This window comes from Onychostoma macrolepis, chromosome 01 (assembly GCF_012432095.1).
Source record: "Onychostoma macrolepis isolate SWU-2019 chromosome 01, ASM1243209v1, whole genome shotgun sequence".
Lineage (NCBI taxonomy): Eukaryota > Metazoa > Chordata > Actinopteri > Cypriniformes > Cyprinidae > Onychostoma > Onychostoma macrolepis.
In genome coordinates, this window is record NC_081155.1 from 46,357,876 (window position 1) to 46,382,118 (window position 24,243).

Sequence of the window (24,243 nt, forward strand, 5' to 3'; positions counted from 1 at the left end):
GACCTTTTTATTTATTTAATTTATTTTAGTGTATTTATTTATTCTTTTTTGCATTTTGTTATTTTTAAGACCATGATAAGAATGAGACAATCATATTTTCACACTAAATTCTTTTAAATTTGCTGAAAACACTCATGTTCTTATAATGAAAATGGGAAAAACAGCAATCTGGTCATATTTCAGCCCAAAATCAAGACATAAGAAATTATATTTTGCATAAAGGCATTAAAGCATGTTTTAGAACTTTTTTTTTTTTTTTTACATTTTGATGTTTTTTTTTTAAGACAATCATATTTTTACACTAAATTCTGATTTAAATTTGCAGAAAACACCATCATATTCTCGTAATGAAAATGAAAAAGAAAACATCATTATGTTCATATTTCACCCAAAAATCAAAAGACAAAAATAAATAATATTTTGCATAAAACAATGAAGCCTGATTTAGGACCATTAGGATTTTGTTTTTGCATTTTCACATTATTTTTAGACAATTTGAGCATTTGCACACTAAATGTTCATTCAAATTTGCAGAAAACACCTCATTCACATAATTTTGTAAAGTAAAACAATTTCTTTAGCAAAAAATGTTTAATGAAATAAAAAAACAAATACAGTGGAATCAGTTTTAGCTGTGTTTTTAAGTTCTGCTGTTTTAAATTAGTAGACAAACTGTTATAATCTTTCCTCTGCTCTCATTTCATTGCATTAAATATACAGTTTTTACTCGTATTATTGGAAAAAAATAGAGAAGAAAAAAACATTTTCACTCCAAATTGTTTATTTTAGCAATTTAAGAGAGAAATAATAGACAAAATATCACTGAAATGCTTTAAAAACAAAGATTTTATACACCGGTCCAGGAAAACACTTCAAATGCGAGCCGAGAGAATATTCATGAAGTATGAAATACAGTCACAGCATCATCACTGCATTATATAAACATCCTACACTCAGCTCATATCACACTGTTCACTGAACGAAACACACACACACTTAAAACATCACTAAACACTTCACAATCTACATCAGCAGTTCATCATTCACTCGTCCTCACGCTGTTTCACACACACACACACACACACACACCACTTTATTTCTACAAACATGAGAAGTTTCGCAGGATGTTCAGAAGATGTGGAATATTGCACTCATATTAATAACACTTTCATGGTGCTTCTTATGGCATTATGGAGCCGATACACTTTCACTGTGTAAAACAAAAAGCACTAAAAGAAGTTTAACAATTAATGTCTTATATTATTATTCTGATTATTTAAATTAATTCATTTCTTATGTATTAATTTCTTATTAATCCAATTGAGAATTTAATAATTTCTTATTATTCTAATTCATTTCTTATTTTAAATTCTTAATCTAATTCTTAATTTCTTATTATTTTAATACATTTTCTTATTAATTTCTTATTTTAAATTCTTATTAATTTAATTAATGTCTTATTAATTCCTGATCATTCATTTCTTATTATTCTGGTTTTGTATTAATTAAATTATTTTCTTTTTATTATTTTCTAAATATTATTGTAATTCATTTCCTATTAATTATTTTCTAATGATTAATTTCTTATTATTCCGATATCTTATTATTAAACTTCATGAACATTCAGCTGAACATTGTTCGAGTGAATAAATCTAATGACGCAGGTGAGAAACATCATCAGGATGAATAACCGATGACAGATTTACAGTCCAGTGTGAGTCACTCACGTGTCTCCCCACACACACACACACACGCACACACCTGTGCAGTTCAGAGCCGAGTCTCTGAGTCTGAGGGACAGTTCTTTGGTTCTCTGATGAAAGCGTGTGCTGTGGATCTAGAGCACGATGATCTCTCCGCTGCAGCGCTCGCAGCAGTTGAAGGTGATGTTCTCGTAGCGTGTGTACGGATGAAAGCGGCCGATGCTCTTCTTACCGGGCAGGAACGGGGAGTGAAGCGGCTCGCATGCGGACGGATCCGGCTCCTTCTCAGAGCAAGAGATGGGATCCAGACTCCGCAGCACCTGCAGAAACAGATCGAGAGGCTTTCAATGATGAACAATCAGATGTTTCTGCGACGCAGCGTCCAGGGAGTGCGTCCTCAATACACAGAATTATCATTAAAGCATTAATAAATCTTAAATTAAAATATTTATTACTTATCGATTTACATTAATTAAATATGTATTCATTTACATTAATTACCATTAATTTATAACTACTGCTTATTTTTCAAATTGCTATTATTTATTTCTTAGGATTCTAATTTCATATTTTGTATTATTCATATTCTAATTTCTTATTATTAATCAAATTATTGATTCAAATATTTTTTTAAATTCAAATTATTAATCTAAATTAATTCCTTTTTTTTTTTTTTTTATATCTCATTACTCTACTTAGAAATGTATTTTTTAATTATTATAATTTATTTAAATTTAATTTTGTAATTATTAATCCAATTATGCATTTCTTAATTATTTTCTAATTATTAATTTATTATTACAATTTCTTTTCATATTATTCTAACCTGTTAATGTAGGTATTCACATTTTATTAATTATTTCTAATCATTAACTTCTTATTATTCTGATTGTCCTCTTATTAATTAATGAATTACTGTTTAACTATTAATTTCTTCTTATTGGTGTAATTGACTTGTTCTTCGCGCACCTTCTCAGCCATCTTCTCGGCCGGCGTGTTGCAGAGCTCTGACCGCTCTGACCGCTCTGACCTGGGGCTCTTCTTCATGTTTCCCAGCAGGTGTGCGTTGATGGCGTCTGCCAGCTTGTGATTGGCTGTGGCCAGTTCTCCGGTGCTGAGCGGCTGTGCGCTGGGATAATACGTCTGCTGCCGACCCCACTGCAGAGACACCAGCAGCTGCTCCAGAGACCTGCAGACATCAGTAACACGACATTAAAACACCAGACACGTGCAAGAACAGCAGATATCACACACAAAACATCAATAACACACTAAACCACCAACAATGAGGAAAAGAACACGCAAAGTGACTTCTGCATTACTTTATCAGCTGAATGAACTCTTAGAGATTTTTATATTGCTTTAAGCAAAAACAAGTTATTTCAGTATTAATGAGACGCTAAAGGCAAAACCATTTCTCTATTTGCGTCTGTAGATTTGAATCTTTAGAGTTCTTTTACAAACAGCATAATTTACAGTTTTACTCCTCTCTATATTCTGAACGTTTCTTCATATTTCATTCACACTGGTTTATACATGTTTGTTTTCTGTCTGTTGACAGTGTTTTCTGATTTATGGAGTGATAAAAAGAGAAATCCAGAATCCGCTCTGGAGAAACCTTTTAATATGACGACTAAAAAAATCTGAGAATTATGAACCTGACTTTATCCAGCGCTCAGATTTCTGTGCTGGAAATGTATGCAAATGACTGCATATGTAATTAGATGATGCCTCATTTACATATTTCAACAGATCATTTCTGAAAACCTAATATTAAAAAAATGCTTGCAGTTCTTAATGTAATCAATCAACTGGTGATTTATATTAGTTACCTTTCTACCCTATTCACCTGGAGTATCTTGCCTTAATATGCTATTATATTTTTCATAATTTTTAGTTTTTGTCAATTTAATACGTTTTTTTTAATGTCTTTAATGTTTTTATTATATTTTCTGTTTTAGTTTTCCTTTTTTTAGCACTTCAACTTAAACTTAAATAAGAAATGTTGCCTTGGCAACTAACCTGAATTTTTTTTATACTTTATTTCAGGTGAGATATATTTGAAGTAAGGAGATGTTTTTGTCACCTGTGCGTGTGCATCATGTCTCTGGAGAACTCGTCTCTCTCTCGAAGCAGATCCTGAATGGCACACTGAGCGTCTCTGGTCTGCCGCTGTAGAGCCACTCTAGCATTGGTCAGTTCCTCTGCCATCACGCTACACACACACACACACACACACACACACACACGTCAGCATCTTCAAACACACAACACGAGCAAAGCTAAACACTTCAGTACAGATGATGTATCGGTCCTCTTAAAGCCACACTGTGATAAAAACCTCATTCATGTGAAAGGATCATGAATATATTTGCTCCTAACACTCATGAGGCTTGTTTATAAAGAGATAAAAACACATTAAAAATAACAAAAAAGTAATACATACAGTGGTGTGAAAAAGTGTTGGCCCCCTTCCTGATTTTAAAATTTTTTGCATATTTGTCACACTTAAAAGATTCAGATCAAACTAATTTTAATATTACACAAAGATAATGCAAGTAAATACAAAATGCAGTTTTTAAAGGATGATTTCATTTATTAAGGGAAAAAAGCTGTCCAAACCTACCTGGCCCCCAGATGAGAAACAAAATAGTTTACATGCATCAGTCTGGAAAGGTTATAAAGCCATTTCTAATGCTTTGGGACTCCAGCGAACCACGGTCAGAGCCATTATCCACAAATGGAGAAAACTTGGAACAGTGGTGAAGCTTCCCAGGAGCGGCCGGCCTACCAACATTACTCCAAGAGCACAAAGACGACTCATCCAGGAGGTCATTAAAGAACCCAGAACAACATCTAAAGAACTGCAGGCCTCACTCGCCTCAATTAAGGTCAGTGTTCATGATTCAACAATAAGAAAGAGACTGGGCAGAAACAGCATCATGGGAGAGTTCCAAGGCAGAAGCCATCGCTGACCAAAAAGAACACAAAGACTCGTCTCACATTTGGCAAAAATATCTTGATTATCCTCAAGACTTTTGGGCAAATATTCTGTGGACTGATGCGACAAAAGTTGAACTTTTTGGAAGGTGTGTGTCCCGTTACATCTGGCGTAAAACCAACACAGCATTTCATAAAAAGAGCATCATACCAGCAGTCAGACATGGTGGAGGTAGTGTGATGCTCTGAGCTTCAGGACCTGGATGACTTGCCATAATTGATGGAACCATGAATTCTGCTCTCTATCAGAAAATCCTGAAGGAGAATGTCTGGCCATCAGTTTGTGACCTCGAGCTCAAGCACACTTGGGTTCTGCAGCAGGACAATGATCCCAAACACAGCAGCAAGTCCACCTCTGAATGTCTCAAGAAAAACAAAATGAAGGTTTTGGAGCGGCCAAATCAAAGTCTGGACTTAAATCCAATTGAAATGCTGTGGCATGACCTTAAACAGTCCATTCATGCTGGAAAACCCTCCAATGTGGCTGAATTAAAACAATTCTGCAAAGAAGAGCGGGCCAGAATTCCTCCACAGCGCTGTAACAGACTCATTATCAGTTATCACAAACGCTTGATTGCAGTTGTTGCTGCTAACGGTGTCTCGACCAGTTATTAGGTTTAGGGGGCAAGCACTTTTTCACACAGGGCCATGTGGGTTTGGATTTTGTTTTCCCTTCATAATAAACAACTTCATTTAAAAACTGTATGTTGTGTTTACTTGTGTTATCTTTGATTAATATTTAAATTTGTTTGATCTGAAACATTAAAGTGTGACAAACATGCAAAAAAAATAAATAAAGCAGGAAGGGGGTCAACACTTTTTCACACCACTGTATATATATATATATATAAAACTAATATGATGGCGTGATAACTAATGTGGCGTGTTTGTCACCGGCTGGCGAGGAACTTGCTCCTCCAGACGTCGCACTGGATGCTCATGCGCTCCAGCTGCTCGGCCGTGTGCGACAGACTCCGTCCCAAAGCCTCGTTCTCCAGGATCAGGTGGTTCTTCTCTCGCGCCAGACGCTCAAAGTGATACTGAAGATCATCGCCTACAGACGCCACCAGCAGCTTCTTCAGCTCACGGTTCACCTGAGGACACAGTAAACCAGATCAAACCAGACCAGACCAACAGGAGAGCATTCAATAATCACTCAATCTACACTAACCAGACACAAGACTGGGCTCAGTAAGATACTTTTATTCATCAAGGACGCATTCAATTGATCAAGAGTGACAGTAAAGACATTTATAATGTTACAGAAGGTTTGTTTTTAGGTTTGACAGCTGTTTTCAACATTGATAATAATCAGAAATGTTTGTTGAGCAGCAAATCAGCATATTAGAATGATTTCTGAAGATCATATGACACTGAAGACTGCAGTAATGATGCTGAAAATACAGCTGCGCATCACAGAAATAAATTACAGTTTAACACATATACCACACAGAAAACAGTGATTCTAAAGTGTAATAATATTTCACAATTTTACTGTATTTTTGATCAAATAAATGCAGCCTTGTTAAAAGAGACTTACTTCAAAAACATTTTTTTAAATGTGGGGGGCTAGTGGAATCAATCATTTAATCATGAATTAGCGATTATCAATAAAACATTAAGATTTATGTCACAATTGTGAATTAAGACATTATTTTGATGATATTTTCCCCAAATTCCCATTACTGTAATAAATAATGCTTTTATTTTTATATTCAAGTCAGCATAAATTTTGCCATTTTAAATTATAGTAACACAATCAAATAAATCCAGTCAGCAGAAGAGACTCTTTCAAAAACATTAAAACCAACCCAAACCAATTTAGATGACGTTACAGAAGAAACTGAATCTCCTTCACAAACTAATGCGTCCACTGTGTGCATACAGTCAGAAATGCATGTGTTAAGCTGTTCTCTATTGATTATTATTTATTACAGTCTGACCTCGGTCTGGACCCTCAGCTGGTTGCTCAGCCCTTCTTTATCCTGCAGCAGGCGGCGCTCTGAGTTCTGCAGCTTGTCCAGTGCGCTCCTGTAGTCCAGCGGCTCTGGCGATGGAGGACGCTCGTCCCTGTGCTGCGGGGACCCTCTCTCCTCGGCGTGGGGCCCCGGGCGAGGGCTCCGGCTGATAGCGGCCCGCGGGACCAGGATCCTCACAGCCTCCAGCTCCATACAGGTGTCTCTGGTCACCTTGCCCAGGTGCAGGACTCCCACTGACGCTCTCGGACTGGGCTTCGGAGAGCCCAGCATCTTCAGGAGCGGGGCCTCCACCGAGAGCTCAGGGGCCACTGGGGGCTTGTCCGTCTCCATGCCATCGCCAGGGCCCCGAACGGCCACCGCAGACACATCTAAAACACATCAGAGAGATTTACTGCAATCTGCATGTGTGTGACTGCATTTCATCAGATGATGGATGGATGAACTCACCTTTGATGATCACTTGAGTGGACATGACTGCGGTCAGTCTAGATCACTCCTGCAAACGTAAGCACATTTTAATGTAATGAAACAGCTTTGCATTTATTTTACACAAAATAAATTTAAACACATTTTATGATACAACAGATGACTCTTAAAACAGAAAAATAACACTTTAACAATAATTGTATATTTTATGCACATTATTTTACGTAATAAAGTTAATAAAAAAGGTACATTTTTATGCGACCATCTAGGTGACTACTGCTTTAAAAATCAACAATTATAATAAACATCACATTTTCTGCAAATGTTTAATCTGTACTTTTTATTAAATTATTATGATGCAACAATCAAGAATAATCCTGCACAGAAATATATTTTAATAAACAAATTTTATATTTTATGCAAATTTATCAACATTTTATAATGTTTATTATATAACAGTCTAGGTGACTCCTGCACAGAAAAATAAATAAATAATACTTTTTAAAAAATTTACTTCTTTTTTTTTTTTTTTTGTGGTGCATTTCAGTCTAGATGACTCCTGTACAGAAGAAAACAATTTTTACATTTTATCCAAATTTATACAACATTTAATATATTTTATTAAAAGTTTATGATGCAACAGTCTACTTATAAACTTATAAAATTGATGCAATTGATACTCCAGCACAAAAAAAATAAAAAAAATAAAAATTAATAAACAAATTTTAGATTTTATGGAAATAAAAAAAGAATATTTTAATTCAAAATATATGTTGCAGCAGCCTAAATAACTCTTGAACAGAAAAAAAAAAAAGTATACATTTATTTTTAATGAAATTCAAGGATGCAACAGCATTAATACATTGACTATTTTTCTATCCACTAGCTATCTACTGTAAATCCTCGGTGTGACTGTAACAAATCAACAGACCAGTACAAACATGTAACCCTTAATCAAGCAGATTAATCAAGTTAAGCTGGTTTACTGTCCTGACTGGACTGCACTCATCATTACTGTATAACACGGGCGCAGTCGAGCCATCAAAGCCATAATGAACGATGTTTACATTAGTTAGTCGACACAACTAGTTCACTTACCAGCGGAGTAAACAGACAAATCTTAAGACTGTTTTTTCAAAACATAAACACGTGTAGATAAGCAGAGTTTGGACCTTTGCGCTGTTTATCTGTGTTTGTTTATCTGTGTTTGTTTATCTGGTTGACGGTTATTTTGCGTAACGCAGCAATCACGCGCTTCTAGATCATAAAACCGCTGGCGTCATGTTAAAGGGAAATGTTACAAAACACGACCATGTTAATGAACTTAATAAACGACAAATATTAGTGTTTCATTTGCCACGTACCTCAGAGCGTCGAGATCACAGGCTTCATGTTGGAACCGGAAACAGCTGATAGCGGCGGAAGTGACGTGCGGCGGAACTAATGTGTACCGTGCGTGTTTCCGGGGAATCGCTAACAGACGCGTTACCGGATGTTATGGTTCTGATGCTGTGAGCCGGTCTGTGTAAGATTTTCGTAAAATATCATTATTTAAACAACGATTCTTAACCCTGTATGAACAGTAAACAAGCTTATTAGAAACAGCAATACGAAGAAACGTTCTGTTGCGATTCTGGGTTAATCTGAATCAGAAATAACAGATGTATTATCACTATTGTTGTTGTATTTCTGTATATTTCTACTCGAGTATCCTGTTTAACGTTTAAGATCCGCATCTCTGTCATGTGGAAACCAGTTTCCAGCACATAACAGAAATACCGGTGAATTAATAAACATCGGTAAATCATAAATATTACATCAAATGTAAATTGTGAGAGTATTCGTAATTTCGATTTTTAAAGTCATAATTGAGACATAAAAAGTAGACATTTTGACATACCAAGTCAACATTATGAGATACAATAGATTAAATGATAACATATCATGTCATAATAATGGGACAAAAATGGGTTTTTATCTCATAATATATATGACTTTTAACATCGCATTATTTAATGTTTTTCATCATAATTACAACTCGTAATTTGCAACATACAATTCTCATAATTCTTTCTCATCATTTTGAATTATGTCATAATTGTGATTTTTTTTTTTTACATTTCAATTATATTTCATAATTTTTATCTCATAATTGACTTTTTATCTCATAATTGTTACATTTTCTCATAATTGTGCCTTTCTGTTATAATTTTTTTATAATTTTTTTATTTCATAGTTGAGACTTTTATCTCATAGTTTACTTTTTGTCTCATTTCAACTTTTATAATTTAGACTTTTTATATCATAATATAATTTTTAAAATCCCATATAGATTTTGTCTCATTTACTTTTTAATCTCATAAATGTGGCTTTTCTAATCATTTTAATGTTTTCGTTTTTTCGACTTTATCTGTTTGACTTTTTGTCATTTAAATCTCATAATTATGATTCCCCAAAGCATGTGGTGTGAACAGGTCACGGTTCTGCTGGAGTGAGTTGGTGATGTGCTTCTGCAGATGTGAGCAGGCGTGATGGGAGTTCATGGACTGTGGAAGCTCTTGGAAAGCACCGGAAAACCCATCAATCCTGAAACACTGGAGGGGAAGATCTTAGCTGTCGGTATCCTTTCCTGCAGGATTATCTCATTGTTTTCAGGGCAATTAAACACAGTTCCCCCCAGATTCCCGTTATTGTAACGCAGTAATGAAAATCATTCTGTAAGTGTAAGTGTGTCTGTTTGGACCCGTGACTCTCCCGTCACAGACATCAGTATCTGGCTGAATCAGGCGGTCAAAGGAGTGCGGGATCGCGATGGGAACGCGGTGCAGAACGCTCATCTCCTCACGCTCTTCCATCGCCTCTGTAAGCTGCTGTTCTTCCGCATCAGACCTGTGTTTGTGTACGATGGAGACGCGCCGCTGCTCAAGAAACAGACGCTGGTGAGCTCCAGCAGCTTTATGTGTGCATCTACACTACCAGATTTTTAATGTTTCTTAAAAAGTCTCTTCTGCTCACCAAGCCTGCATTTATTTGATCCAAAGTACAGCAAAAACAGTCAAATATTTTACTATGTAAAGTAGCTGCTTTTTATGTGAATATGTGTTAAACTGTAATTTATTTCTGTGATGCGCAGCTGTATTTTCAGCATCATTACTGCAGTCTTCAGTGTCACATGATCTTCAGAAATCATTCTAATATGCTGATTTGCTGCTCAACAAACATTTATTATTATTATGTTGAAAACAGCTGAGTAGATTTTTTTCAGGTTTCTTTGATGAATAGAAAGAACAGCATTTATCTGAAATAGAAATCTTTTGTAACATTATAAATCTCATTATCATCAATTTAAAGCATCCTTGCTAAATAAACGTATTAATTTCTTTACCATATTTAAAAATAAAAATATACTGACTCCAAGCTTTTGAATGGTGTAGTGTATAATGTTACAAAAGCTTTTTATTTCAGATAAATGCTGATCTTTCTATTCATCAAAGAATCCTGAAAAAAAAGTACTCAACTGTTTTAAATATTGATAAAATTAATAATAATAATAATAAATGTTTTTTGAGCAGCATATTAGAATGATTTCTGAAGATCATGTGACACTGAAGACTGCAGTAATGATGCTGAAAATACAGCTGTGCATCACAGAAATAAATTACAGTTTAACACATATTCACATAGAAAACAGTTATTTTAAATAGTAAAAATATTTCACAATTTTAATGTTTTTGCTGTATTTTGGATCAAATAAATGCAGGCTTGGTGAGCACAAGAGACTTCTTTAAGAAACATTAATAAATCAGTTCAGAAACCTTTGACTGGTGTTGTATGCATGTAAACCGTGAGCAGAGCGAATGATGCTTGACCGTCCTGAACCTCCTCAGGCCATCAGGAGGCAGCGGAGGGAGGAGATGAGCCGCGAGTCCAGACAGACCAATGAGAAGCTCCTCCGGACCTTCCTGAAGAGACAGGCCATCAAAGCAGCTTTAGGAGATCAGAGGTGCGAGTCTGCGTCATGTTCAGTGACGGTATTCCTAGGGTTGAATCAGAAATCAATTCCAATTCCAGAATCGGATACTTAAGGTCAGGAATCGGATGCTTGTTGTAAAATTTCAATATCAATTCCTTTGTGCGCATTTTTTTTTTTTTTAGTTGGTGAACAGGGGCTGTTAAAAACGTATCTGTCTTTGAATCATTCATTCAAGAGATTCGTTCAAACACACTGATTCATCCAGTAATGAAACGAGTCAATCTTGAGTGAGTCATTGAATCATTCCATTCAGAAATTCCATCAGATTTTGTTTAGTTGTCTAATATTTTTTCTTCAGAATTGTGAGAGAACTACAACCTCCATTAAAAATAAAAAATAAAAAAGTCTCAATGTATCCAGAATCAGCTCTATTTTGCACACAAACAGCTCTTAATCGAGTCCAGTTTTTATGCAGCCGCTTGATTTTTGTTCATGGTGTTCAGCAGCAATTAAATGTTTTGCAAAAAGAGACACAGAATAAATATGTTTGATATCTAAATGTTTGACTAACTACATTGGAATCGAATCGATAAGAATCAATTGGAGTTGATCAAATTCAAACAATACCCAGCCCTAGTTACTCCACTGAACAACATGCTCAGGTCTTTTCTCTTTCTGCAGTCGGGAGGCGATTCCCAGCCTGTCGTCTGTGAGACGAGACGATCAGGACGACATGTACGTTCTGCCTGCACTTCCTCCTGATGAGAAGAGACACGAGAGCAGGTGAGAAGAACACTAATGAGACATGATGATAACGAAGGAACATGCTTTCATGCGTGTCTTTAAATAAATGCTGCTGCAGTTCAGAGGAGGAAAGAGACGCAGACGAATCACTGCAGACCTACAGCAGACTCCAGGTGAGATCCGCCACATTTACTCATTTAGCAGACGCTTTTATCCAAAGCTACTCGCAAATGATGACGATAGAAGCTTTCAAAACCTACAAAAGAGCAACGACACACTGTTTCAAAGCAGCTTTACAAAAAACAATAATGTTGATATTTTAACATCTTCATGCCTCATAGTTGCATTCAGCAGATTAGAGACGGACGATAATATAAACAATATAAACAATCAAGCATCGAGATTTGATATGTACAGTAGTGTATACAGCTGTGTGCGGATAACACACGTATTTGAGGATCCTGTATAAAGTCATATTTTAGTCACATAAGACAAATTCATGCTTTTGTTAATCATTAATATGACAACGTATCATAATTGAGAGATAAAAATGATGACATAAAAAGTTGAAATTATTACATAAAAAATAATGATGACATACTATGTCAACGTATAAGGACAAATTATAGCAAAAAGTCAAAATTATGACTTATTTCAGAATTATGATTTATCTCAAGTATGACACTTTCATCTTAAAATTTAGATTTATTTCTAATAATTATGATTTTTTAAAATCTCAGTTTGAATTTTCCTCATAATTATGACTTTTATCTCATAATTGACTTAATCTCAAATGTTTTGACGTTTCCCTCATCATTATGATTTTAAATCTCATAACTATGATTTCTTAATCTCATCATTTTGACTTTTTCCTCATAATTATGACTTTAAATAGCATAGTTATGACTTCTAAACTAATCATTTTGATGGTTTCCTCATAATTATGACTTCTTACTTTCACTGTTTTGACTTTTTTCCTCATCATTTTGATTTTTTTAATCTCATAATTAAAATAACTTTTTTTCTCACAATTTGGCTGTTTATCTTATATACCTATGGCATTATATGCCTTTTTTTTTTTTGTGACAATATAAACAATCTCATACGCCTCTGATATGTTTGTCTCGTTCAGGAAGAGGTCTATGACAACCCCAACTCTGTAGACATCAACTCTGAGGAGTTTTCCCTCATGCCACCGGAGGTCAAACACGAAATCCTGAAAGAAATGAAGGAGTTCAGCAAGAGGCGACGCACCCTGTTCCAGAAACCCCCAGAGGTGCTCAAGTTAATGCAGTCAGCGGAGCATTGCTAATATTTTCCTCACGTTGTGTTGTTAAACTCTTGATGCTGGTGTGTCAGAGGTCCGGCGAGTTCTCTCGGTATCAGCTGGCGGGTCTCCTGCAGAGGAACAGTCTCAACCTGCGTCTGGAGGGAGTGCAGCAGGAGATGAACCAGCACAGCTCTGGAGCAGCGGATGCCAGCAGAGACCAGCACACAGAGATCCGCCGTCTGGTGTCCGAGGAGTCCTCACACTACATCCTCATTAAAGGTCAGCAAAACAGAGCTGCTGTAAATACTGTGGCTTTTAGTTCAAATGTGTATGAACATAATTATGAATTTCTTAATCTCATCATTTTGATGTTTTCCTCATAATTATGATTTTAAACAATTTGAGGCTTTTAGTTCATAAGTGTAGTTTTTGATGCATTTATTTCAATGCATTCTAAAATACAGTAAAAATTGTGAAATATTATTGCAATTTAAAACGGCTGTTTTCTATGTGAATATCTGTTAAACTCTAATTTATTTCTGCGACGCAGCGCTGAATTTTCAGCATCACATGATCTTCAGAAATCATTCTAATATGCTGATTTGCTGCTCATTTCTGATTATTATCAATGTTGAACACAGTTTATTTCTCAGGATTCACAGATGAATAGACAGTTCAAAAGAACAGAGAATAATTTTTTATTAATAGAATTTTTTGTAACATTATAAATGTCTTTACTGTCACTTTTGATCAATTTAATGTGTCCTTGATTAATAAAAGTATTAATAAAATCTTCTGCTGGTGGCACAGAAATGCAGCTTAAAGTAGGGATTCCCAAAGTTTTTAAACTAAAAAGATTATTTCAGTAATGTTCACGGTTCTCTGATGCAGCTAAACAAATCAAATATTTCATAGGTTTCTTAAAGAAGGGTTTTATTTTGATTGTCTTCATTTTAAAATTGTTCATTTTAATTTGACATTTTTATGGTTTACATTTACAATTTTTATGATTTTATTACATTTTTAGAACAGATTTTGATTTTAGAATTATTTATAAAAAGAAATTATGATTTAACCAATTTTTGTTTCATGTTTTATTTTGGATTGCTTTTTTATTTTTTTTGCTAGTTTTTATTTTTAGAATTATTTATTTATTTATTTAATTTTTCCATTTTTTAAATTGAACAACTCTGACACATTTTATTTTTCACAATTCCTTGATGAATAGAGGTTTTGGTCAATTTAATGCATCCTTGATGAATAAAAGTATTGATTTCTTTAGTAAAGTATAACTAAATAAACCTGTAGCATTTAGTCTTTGTGTTACCGTGTTCTTCAGGGTCCCAGAAGAAGGCCGGCGCTCCGGACGGTCAGTCGACTCCAGCGCTGTGGTCCAGCAGTCCGTGGGAACGCAAAGGGAGGCCAAAAGGGAAGCCTGAGCCCTTGTGGCGGCCCGTGACTGAGGAAGATGAGAACAAGCCTTCCTCCTCCTCGTCCTGTGCTGAGGAGCCGCCCTCGCCTCGAACCCTACAGACCATCCAGAGCACCGTGACAGATCCCGCAGACGGACGCAAACGCAGAACATACGTCATCAGCAGCAGCTCCGAGGACGAGGATGAAGCGGCGGTTCCTGACAGGAGCCTCGTGTCCGAGGTCAGTGCAGGAGGAGGTGTATCTCCCAGGACTCTGCTGGCCATACAAGAAGCTCTGGGAGAAGAAGCTGTGGAGCCGAGGAGCAGCTCTGATGGAGAGGACCCTGGAGTCGGTGTTTCCTCACAGTCCAGAACGCCTCTGATTCTCAGATCTGCTGGATCTGAAAGCCAGGAGGAGACACGTGAGCCTGCGGTAAATCCTCTTCTAATGCAAAGACACGCGAGCGCTTCCTCTGATCGCAAACCTGTGAATGCAGACCGAACGGATCCGACGGAGGAAAATAAAGTGAAGAGTGAAGATGAGGAGGAAAGCAGCTCGGAAGGTACAAATGCACACAGACACAGACTTCCTGTTTGTGCTTCTGGCTTTAAGTAGTGATTTACAAACCTTTGGGCTGAAGTATTTTCTTCAAGCCCCTTTTAATATTTCAATAACTTAACAACACATTTGCAGGTTTATGGTTTTCTAATGCCAGTTAATGGTCATGTGACATGCAGCTAAGTTAATAAAATATTTAATCATTCATTATATTTTAATTTTACATTTTTATGATTTACATTTTATTTCAAATTATGATTCATTTATTTTTTACACTTTTATTTTACAATTTTAGTATGTTGTATTTAGATTTATGTTTTAAACTATTTATTATCATTATTTAATTTTAGTATGTGTAATTTAAAAATTTTGATCGTTCACATTTTAAAATGTTTTATTTTAATTTGACATTTTTATGGTTTATATTTAAAAATTTTATGATTTACTTAATTTTTGGTGTATTTAGATTTTTTTAGAATTGTTTATTTATATATTTATGATTTAACAATGTATACAATTTAGTGTTTTATATTGATTTATTTTAAAATAATAAATTAATTTTATAATTTAATTTTAGTATGTTTTATTTTTATTTTATTAGAATTATTTTTTATTTTTTTATCATTTACTTAATGTGTAGTATGTTTTATGTTGATTGTTTTATATTAAAATGAATTATTGTAAATTTACATTTTATTTACATTTTATGATTTATATTATTATGTTTTGATTATTTTTAATTTAGAATTATTTGTTTGCATTTTTATGATAAAACTAATTTTTGTGTTTTTATTGATTTGTTTTAAAATGACGTATTAAAATTGTATAATTTATGATAAATTTACATTTTTATTATTTACATTTTATGATTTATATTCTTAGTATGTTTTGATTATTTTTAACTTAGAATTATTTGTTTACATTTTTATGATACAACACATTTTTAGAAAGTGTTTTTTATTTATTTATTTTAAAATGACGTATTAAAATTTTATAATTTAATAATGTTGAGTATAAGTTTTATTCTAATTTTTAAAACTTTTCATCAACTCAACCCCTGGCTTAAAGGATGTTTAAAGGTTTTTTCAGGAAAACAAAAACCTGTGATCATCTGTTTCATACCTGTTCACTTGTTCTCTGCAGAGAGTTTTATCGAGGTGTCTGATGCGGAGGAACCGTCTGAAACAGAGGAATCTCACGTCAAAGCAGAAGCAGCAGCCGATAAAAGCACCTCAGAAGAGGAAGAGGAGGAGAGAACAGAGGAAGAGGAGAGCAGAGAGGAAGAGTCCGGCGTCCAGAGCCCAGATGAGAGCGAAGAAGTCAACGAGTCTGTAAATGAAGCTCCTGCTGCGAGCGAGTGGGATCACATCGACACGGTACGTCTCACACTGAATCTGCGTTATATGTGACCCTGGACCACAAAACCAGTCTTAAGGGTCAATTTTGTGAAATTGAGCTGAATAAATAATCTTTCCATTGATGTATGGTTTGTTAGGATCGGACAATATTTGAAAATCTGGAATCTGAGGGAGCAAAAAAATCTAAATATTGAGAAAAACGCCTTTAAAGTTGTTCAAATGAAGTTCTTAGCAATGCATATTACTAATCAAAAATGAAGTTTTGATATACACTGCCGGTCAAAAGTTTGGGATCAGTAAGAGTTTTTGTTTTTTTTAAAGAAGTTTCTTCTGCTCATCAGGGCTGTATCTATTTGATCAAAAATACAGAAAAAAACAGTTATTTTGTGAAATATTATTGCAATTTAAAATAACAGTTTTCTATTTTAATATACTTTAAAATATAATTTATTTCTGTGATGCGCAGCTGTATTTTCAGCATCATTACTGCAGTCTTCAGTGTCACATGATCTTCAGAAATCATTCTAATATGCTGATTTATTATCAATGTTGGAAACAGTTGTGCTGCTTTATATTTTTTTGGGACCAGTGATTTTTTTTATTTTTTTGGATTCTCTGATTAATAAAAAGTTAAAAAGAACAGTATTTATTTAAAAAAGAAATTTAGTGTTACAATATACAATGCTATTCAAAAGTTTGGGGTCAATTTTTTTTTTTTTTTTTTAAGAAATTAATACTTTTATTCAGGAGGGGGATGTGTTAAATGAATAAAAAGTCATAGTAAAGACTTCTATTGTTAGAAAAGATTTATATTTTGAACAAATGCTGTTCTTTTTAACTTTGTATTCATCAAAGAATCAAAGAAAAAAGTATCACGTTCCAAAAAAACAATAAGAAGCAGCGCAACAGTTTCAACACTCATAATAAATCAGCATATTAGAATGATTTCTGAAGATCATGTGACTCTGAAGACTGGAGTAATGATGCTGAAAATACAGCTGCGCATCAGAAATACATTATATTTTAAAGTATATTCAAATAGGACACCAATATTAGAAATTGCAATAAGATTTCACAATATTACAGTTTTTTCGATGAGCAGAAGAGACTCCCTTAAAAAACATTAAAAATCTTACTGATCCCAAACTTTTGAGCGACAGTGTATTTACGGTAGGAAATGTACAAAATATCTTCATGGAACATGATCTTAATATCCTAATGATTTTTGGCATAAAAGAAAAATGGATAATTTTGAGCCATACAATGTATTGTTGGCTATTGCTACAAATATAGCTGTGCTGCTTATGACTGCTTCTGTGCCGCAGGGTCACGTGTGTAACGTGTCCGTGTGTTTCAGGAGGAGCTGCTGCAGCTGGACAGAGATCTGCAGGACGAGCAGATGAATCTGAGAGAGCAGCAGCAGAAGCAGCAGCGCAGCAGCAGCACCGTCACCGGACAGATGTGCCAGGAGAGCCAGGTCAAGTTTATTAGACTTCACCAAAACTAGATTTACTAACAGTAGGGGTGTCCAAATTAATCGTTGCATCGCGATGCAGACGTAGACGATTCTGCATCGATGCAGTAATAGACCATAATCAATTATAGCCCACTGACGTCATTCATATTAATAAATGCAATAAATGCATGGACCATTTCCATAATGACCAGCGCAATCTGCCAAGAGATTAGCAAAGGGCGGATGATAATCAAGTGTGTGTAATCCACTAACAACACAGGCCCACAATGGGTTAAGACATGCTTTTTTGGGCGTTAAACAATGGTGCAAATTGCCAGTAAATTGACTAACGCAAGCCTTAGTAAATCACATTGCACCTTGATTCATTTAAATGCTCTCCTCCCATAAACACTGCATCTGAAAGGGAAACTTCTACAAATGCATATGCAATAAGATCAGATGCAAAAATAACTGCATCCATCGCTAATGTTGCACTGCGTGTCTTTAGTAAATACGTGATTTACAGGAGAATAATTATAAAACGTAAAAATGATGGTTACAGCTGCTTTCGGTGCTGCTTTAGTGTTGGTTACTGTCGTGACTACAAACACAGATTGCACATGGATATAGTTCTTTGCATTTTTTATGATCGTGAAGGTTAAAGAGTGAATTTCACATCTTGTTATTTGTGTGTGTGTGTGTGTGTGTGTGTGTGTGTGTGTGTGTGTGTGTGTGTGATGGTGGCAGGTGCGTCTGAAGTATCTGGTGTAAATCTGGTTGTGAATCTGATCGGTCAGTGTTATGAGTTCAGTGACATCATATTCCTGATTCACACGGCCGTGTTTGTTTAAGCTTTAGCGCAGGCCTCAGCGCGCACCGGATAAACACTCTTTGTCCTTTTTTCCCAGAAGAGTTCAGCTGGATTACAGGAGGTTTATCATTTCAAACCTGTCAGCTCTGCTTACTTTTACTTTTTAAAAAGACTGTGACAGCTTCCATCATACTGCCGTGCTGTATATACTGCGTAACAGGGCTGTGTGACTTCAGAAATATCTCATTGTAATTTTTATGATAAGAGAATAATATTTCTGTTTATTAAAAAAAAAAAAAAAAAAAAAAGTTTATTTATAAGATTGCACAATTTGGCCAAAATATTGTGATTATATATCTTTATGAATAAATAATAATAATTATAATTTAATTGAAATGAATAATAATTATTATCATTAATTTAATTGAAATTAATAATAATAATAATTTTATTATAAGTATAATTATTATGAGCTCCGTGTTTGCTGTGATTATTTGTAGGACTGCACAATTTGGCCAAAATATTGTGATTATACACGATGTCTGTATGGCTAAATAATAATAATCAAAATGTAATTACAATTAATAATAATTATTATGATTAATTTTATTATGTGTATAATTACAACTAAATAACAATTTTAAATAAAAACAAATTCAAATCCTAATCTAATATTTCAATGTAAATGATAAAAAATTTTTTAAATAGAGTTCCCTCTAAAAAACACTGTGCATATATTTATTTAATTAAATCGCAGCCATTGCAATCATCCAAAGCCAAAGGGTTTATTACTGCATTATGCATGCTTTTTTTTTTAAGTAGTATGTGAAACTGAATAATAAAAAGTAAAAATAACATGAAAAACCGTTATCATCTTTGCTGCATTTTTAATCCATTTTTATGTAAAAAATCTCTGGAAAGGAACATGAAAGGACATTCGTTGCATTGTGGGATACAGGATCTCATAGTTTGCAATATACACATTTTGGTGCACTGTGAGAGATTCTGTATCCCATAATGCAACATGCTACAGATCATTGGCATGATGTATGAGTAGTGCTCTAGTAACGCTGAAGTGTTTCTCTTCCTCTGACGGCGTTCAGGAGCTGCTGCGTTTGTTCGGTGTGCCGTTCATCGTGGCGCCGATGGAGGCTGAAGCCCAGTGTGCAGCGCTGGACCGACTGGACCAAACACACGGCACCATCACTGACGACAGCGACATCTGGCTCTTCGGTGGACGCCACGTCTACAAGAACTTCTTCAGCCAGAACAAATACGTGGAGCATTACCAGTGTGTGGACATGCAGAGCCAGCTGGGTGAGCGGAGATCAGTGCAGTGATTGAACACTAGCATCTTCAGCAGCTAAAAATGGTTTGAAGTCTTGAAGCGTCTTGAGACACAGTTCTTCTGGATTTAGTCTCAGTTTGTTCTGTTCCTGACACACTCCAGCAAAACATAGAAATAACTGACTTAGCTGCTGGAAACACTAGTGTTCTGATCATTTTGGCGTCCGCTGTATGAATGTTTAACTGGAGGAGAGGGACAGAGCTGAGCTTGTGTCCGTCTGCAGGGCTGGACAGGAGCAAACTCATCAATCTGGCGTATCTTCTGGGCAGTGATTACACCGAAGGCGTTCCGGGAGTGGGATTCGTCTCCGGGATGGAGATCCTCAACGAGTTTCCCGGAGCCGGTTTAGAGCCGCTCGTTCAGCTCAGGTCAGAAACGCTGCGGAAAATATACTTTTAACTGTAAAAGACCATAAAAATGCTCCGGTAAATCATTAACGGCACTATATATGGTGAAAAACTGGAAAATGGGACATTTTATGTAATTTTACTTTTAAAACGCACAGATTTTGGTAGTAAAAAAATTGTCATTTTATAATTTACAGTGAAAAAAATATAAACTGACATTTCCACAATTCCCTGAAAACTGAAAAGATGAAAAGATAAAAAAATATTCCCTGAAAATGGATTTTATTTTATTATATAATTTATATAAAAATATTTTATTTTATGTTAATAAAATTAAAGGATAATTCTTCAAAATATTTTTTACAAATACTATATAAATAATACTAAAATACCATTGATGGATTTTACTGAATAATCAGACTCATGTTTTATTGAACAAATTATTACAATCAAATCAAAATTTTAGAATAATTATGATATTTAAAAGTCTCTTTTGCTCACCGAGGCTGCACTTATTTGATCAAAGATACAGTAAAAACTGTGAAATATTATTACAATTTAAAATAGCTGTTTTTATTTTAATTAAATGTAATTTATTGCTACTTATTTAAAATAGAATCTTTTGTAACATTATAAATATTATTTACTGCCACTTCTGATCAATTATGTTTAAGTAATACTTAATTTGAAGTATTCATTAAAAGTATTAATATTATTTCATTTGTTATTAGTTATTAAAATACATCAGAATATTAGTTTTTACTTCACCTTGTGGAAAAGCTACTAGTAATGAACTCTGATTAATCATGTCTGTTTTACACCTGTATTATTATTGTTATATCAGTATATGATACAGGTTTTATTACTATCGATGGATTATTAACATTGTCAGTTTTTTACTAGTTCAGACCTGTTAAACCTAAAATAATCCTTCCATATGTTTTGGTATAGTGCTGTCAATCACTGCCATTTTTACTGTCAATTTATAAGCATCACTGTGTGTGTGCGTGTGTGTGTGTGTGTGTGTGTGTGTGTGTAGTGAATGGTGGACTGAAGCGCAGGAGAATAAGAAACTGGCCTCCAACCCTAGAGACACAAAGGTGAAGAAGAAACTGAGGAATCTCCAGCTTCATCCTGGTTTCCCGAACCCTGCTGTGGCTCAGGCTTACCTGGAGCCCACCGTCGACCAATCAGACGCCTCGTTCAGCTGGGGCCGCCCACACCTGGAGCTCATCAAAGAATATCCTTCACCTCATTTACACTATAATAGCTGACTTTTATTATGAAAGTGTGTGAGAGAGTTCAAAGTGTGCAGAAGAGGTTCTTAACCCGTCACACGTTCTGTCAGAACCGCTTCGGATGGAGCAGCAGGAAGACTGAAGAAACGCTGCAGCCGGTGCTCAAACAGCTCCAGACGCAGCAGGTCAACTACTCAAAATCATTTACATTTATTCAGTGCTGTCAAATGATTAATCACCATTAATCGCATCCAAAATAAGTGTTTGTTCACATAATATATGTGTGTATATTAATTATGTATATATAAATACACACACATACAGTATATATTTTGAAAATATTTACATGTATATTTATATCCTTATATTTTATATTATATATATATATATATAAATATATTATTATATTTATAAACATAAAATTTTTCTTAAAAACATGCATGCATGTGTGTGTATTTATATATACTTAATAAATAAACACAGTACACACACATATATTATGTAAACAAAAACTTTTATTTTGGATTAATCGTGTGAGATTAAATGGGATGAAAAACTTTTAGAAATGTTGCCTCGAGAACTCAATGAAATACGTTTAACTGAAGCTGAAATAAAAAATAAATTAAAACTGTATAGAAATAATTATAAAAATGTTTAAAAATGACATAAAATTACTAAACTGAAATTAAAATAAAAACTAAAATAACACTGATTTATTAAACACATTTTTTGAATTCCTTACACTAAAAATCAAACGTTTGGATTTTTAATATTTGTGAAAGATGTCTCTTCTGCTCACCAACACTGACATTATTTGATCAAAAATACTGTAAAAATTATGAAATATATTTTTCAATGTAAAACAGCTGTTTTCTATGTGAATATGTGTTAAACTGTAATTTATTTCTGTGATGCGCAGCTGTATTTTCAGCATCATTACTGCAGTCTTCAGTGTCACATGATCTTCAGAAATCATTCTAATATGCTGATTTGCTGCTCAAGAAACATTTCTGATTATTATCAATGTTGAAAACAGTTCTGCTGCTCAATATTTTTGTGGAAACCGTGATGCATTTTATTTCTCAGGATTCACAGATGAATAGAAAGTTCAAAAGAACAGAAAATAATTTTTTATTAATACAATTTTTTGTAACATTATAAATGTCTTTACTGTCACTTTTGATCAATTTAATGCGTCCTTGATGATTAGAAGTATTAATTTCTTCTTCTTTTTTGAATCCAGCTTAATTAATCACAGAATTAAATTACATTTTAAAAATCTATTACAATAGAAAACAGTTATTTTATGTATTTCACAATATTTACTGTGTTTTTGATCAAATAATGTCAGCGTTGGTGAGCAGAAGAGACACAAGTCTTGTCAGTTGTTTGTTTTCTATATGTGACCCTGGACCACAAAACCGGTCATAAGGGTCAATTGTTTTTAATTGAGATTTATACATCATCTGAAAGCTGAATAAATTAGCTTTCCATTGATGTATGGTTTGTTAGGATCGGACAATATTTGAAAATCTGGAATCTGAGGGTGCAAAGAAATCTAAATATTGAGAAAATCACCTTTAAAGTTGTTCAAATTAAGTTCTTAGCAATGCATATTACTAATCAAAAATGAAGTTTTTATATATTTATGGTAGGAAATTAACTAAATATCTTCATGGAACATGATCTTAATATCCTAATGATTTTTGGCATAAAAGAGAAATGTATCATTTTGACCCATACAATGTATTGTTGGCTATTGCTACAGATATAGCTGTGCTGCTTATGACTGCTTCTGTGCTGCAGGGACACATGTGTTTACTGTCTGGCTGTTGTCTGTCTGCAGACGCAGCTGCGCATCGATTCGTTCTTCCGTCTGGAGCAGCAGGAGCGGCAGTCGATCCGGAGCCAGCGTCTGCGCAGAGCCGTCACCTGCCTCAAGAGAAAGGAGAGAGAGGAGGAAGAGGAGGAGGAAGAACCGTCTCCGTCTAAGCAGGTCAGGAGCGGGGCCCCTGGAGCCACGGGGCCGCTCACAGGAGGATTCATAGAGCCAGTGCCTCACCTGAGCTCACCTGCAGACACACGGGACGAGACGAGGGGCGGGACCACGCTGTTGATGTCATCGAGGGCGGAGTCAAGCAGCTCCAGCTCAGAGGGTGAGGAGGAGCGTGGGCGGGGCGTCGCTATGGTTACAGCGCGTTCTGTGTTCGAGGGCAAAACCAGAGGAAGAGGGAAACGAGGAGGAAGAGGAAGGAGCAGAAACAGATGATGATGACAACAAACAAACAAATTAACAGTTTACATGGGAAATGTCTTGTTTATAGTAACGACGATGCTGTTTAATTAATATACTGTGTGATTACTTCAGAAATGCCGACATGAAATCATGAAAAATAAAGAATGACATCAATATTTCTTCACATTAGAACAGATCTGCCAACTTTTTTACTACTGCTGTTTTTCTATTTCTATTTTTGAAAAACTTTAAATGAATTTGCAAAAAAAAAAAAAAAAAGAGTTTGTTTCTTCACATAAAGAACTATAAATATATACCTGTAGCGTTGTTTCCCGTGTTGGCAAAGGAATGGCCCCGCCCTACTCCGCCTCTGATTGGCTTAC

At 34.8% G+C, this 24,243-nt stretch overlaps 2 protein-coding genes across 11 annotated transcripts; one reads left to right on the plus strand and one right to left on the minus strand.

Annotated features, from left to right (window-relative positions):
• Positions 1 to 532: 532 nt before the first annotated feature.
• Positions 533 to 8,577, minus strand: blzf1 (basic leucine zipper nuclear factor 1). 3 transcript variants are annotated; one of them, XM_058785901.1, is made up of 8 exons: positions 8,473 to 8,512; positions 7,623 to 7,667; positions 7,130 to 7,178; positions 6,647 to 7,050; positions 5,598 to 5,797; positions 3,790 to 3,918; positions 2,673 to 2,892; positions 533 to 2,023 (listed from the first exon to the last, which is right to left on the minus strand). In XM_058785901.1, the coding sequence occupies exons 3-8, from the start codon at positions 7,152 to 7,154 to the stop codon at positions 1,838 to 1,840; spliced, it is 1,164 nt and encodes a 387-aa protein (XP_058641884.1). In that variant the 5' UTR covers positions 7,155 to 7,178; positions 7,623 to 7,667; positions 8,473 to 8,512; the 3' UTR covers positions 533 to 1,837. The 3 variants fall into 3 exon arrangements, with proteins under 3 accessions (XP_058641884.1, XP_058641891.1, XP_058641875.1); XM_058785908.1 differs by lacking the exons at positions 7,623 to 7,667; positions 8,473 to 8,512 and adding an exon at positions 8,207 to 8,441; XM_058785892.1 differs by lacking the exon at positions 7,623 to 7,667 and having other exon boundaries at positions 535 to 2,023; positions 8,473 to 8,577.
• On the plus strand, positions 8,515 to 24,129 carry ercc5 (excision repair cross-complementation group 5). Of its 8 annotated transcripts, none has more exons than XM_058785804.1 (16): positions 8,515 to 8,627; positions 9,567 to 9,727; positions 9,872 to 10,047; positions 10,996 to 11,111; positions 11,763 to 11,864; positions 11,944 to 11,998; positions 12,958 to 13,101; positions 13,185 to 13,374; positions 14,435 to 15,070; positions 16,210 to 16,442; positions 17,782 to 17,901; positions 19,795 to 20,008; positions 20,263 to 20,407; positions 21,426 to 21,626; positions 21,725 to 21,809; positions 23,471 to 24,129. In XM_058785804.1, the coding sequence occupies exons 2-16, from the start codon at positions 9,640 to 9,642 to the stop codon at positions 23,891 to 23,893; spliced, it is 2,928 nt and encodes a 975-aa protein (XP_058641787.1). In that variant the 5' UTR covers positions 8,515 to 8,627; positions 9,567 to 9,639; the 3' UTR covers positions 23,894 to 24,129. The 8 variants fall into 8 exon arrangements, with proteins under 8 accessions (XP_058641787.1, XP_058641800.1, XP_058641828.1 ...); XM_058785817.1 differs by having other exon boundaries at positions 8,571 to 8,633; positions 9,583 to 9,727; XM_058785845.1 differs by having other exon boundaries at positions 8,577 to 8,627; positions 9,625 to 9,727.
• The last annotated feature ends 114 nt before the right edge of the window (positions 24,130 to 24,243 follow it).

Coding starts and splice junctions, on each gene's coding strand:
- ercc5 (XM_058785804.1), top strand. CDS start 9,640: ATGGGAGTTCATGGACTGTGGAAGCTCTTGGAAAGCACCGGAAAACCC. Junction 9,728..9,871: donor GGGGAAGATCTTAGCTGTCG/GTATCCTTTCCT, acceptor CTCCCGTCACAG/ACATCAGTATCTGGCTGAAT. Junction 20,009..20,262: donor GGACATGCAGAGCCAGCTGG/GTGAGCGGAGAT, acceptor GTCCGTCTGCAG/GGCTGGACAGGAGCAAACTC.
- blzf1 (XM_058785901.1), bottom strand. CDS start 7,154: ATGTCCACTCAAGTGATCATCAAAG. Junction 2,893..3,789: donor GACATGATGCACACGCACAG/GTGACAAAAACA, acceptor TGATGTCTGCAG/GTCTCTGGAGCAGCTGCTGG. Junction 2,024..2,672: donor CCGAGAAGATGGCTGAGAAG/GTGCGCGAAGAA, acceptor CTGTTTCTGCAG/GTGCTGCGGAGTCTGGATCC.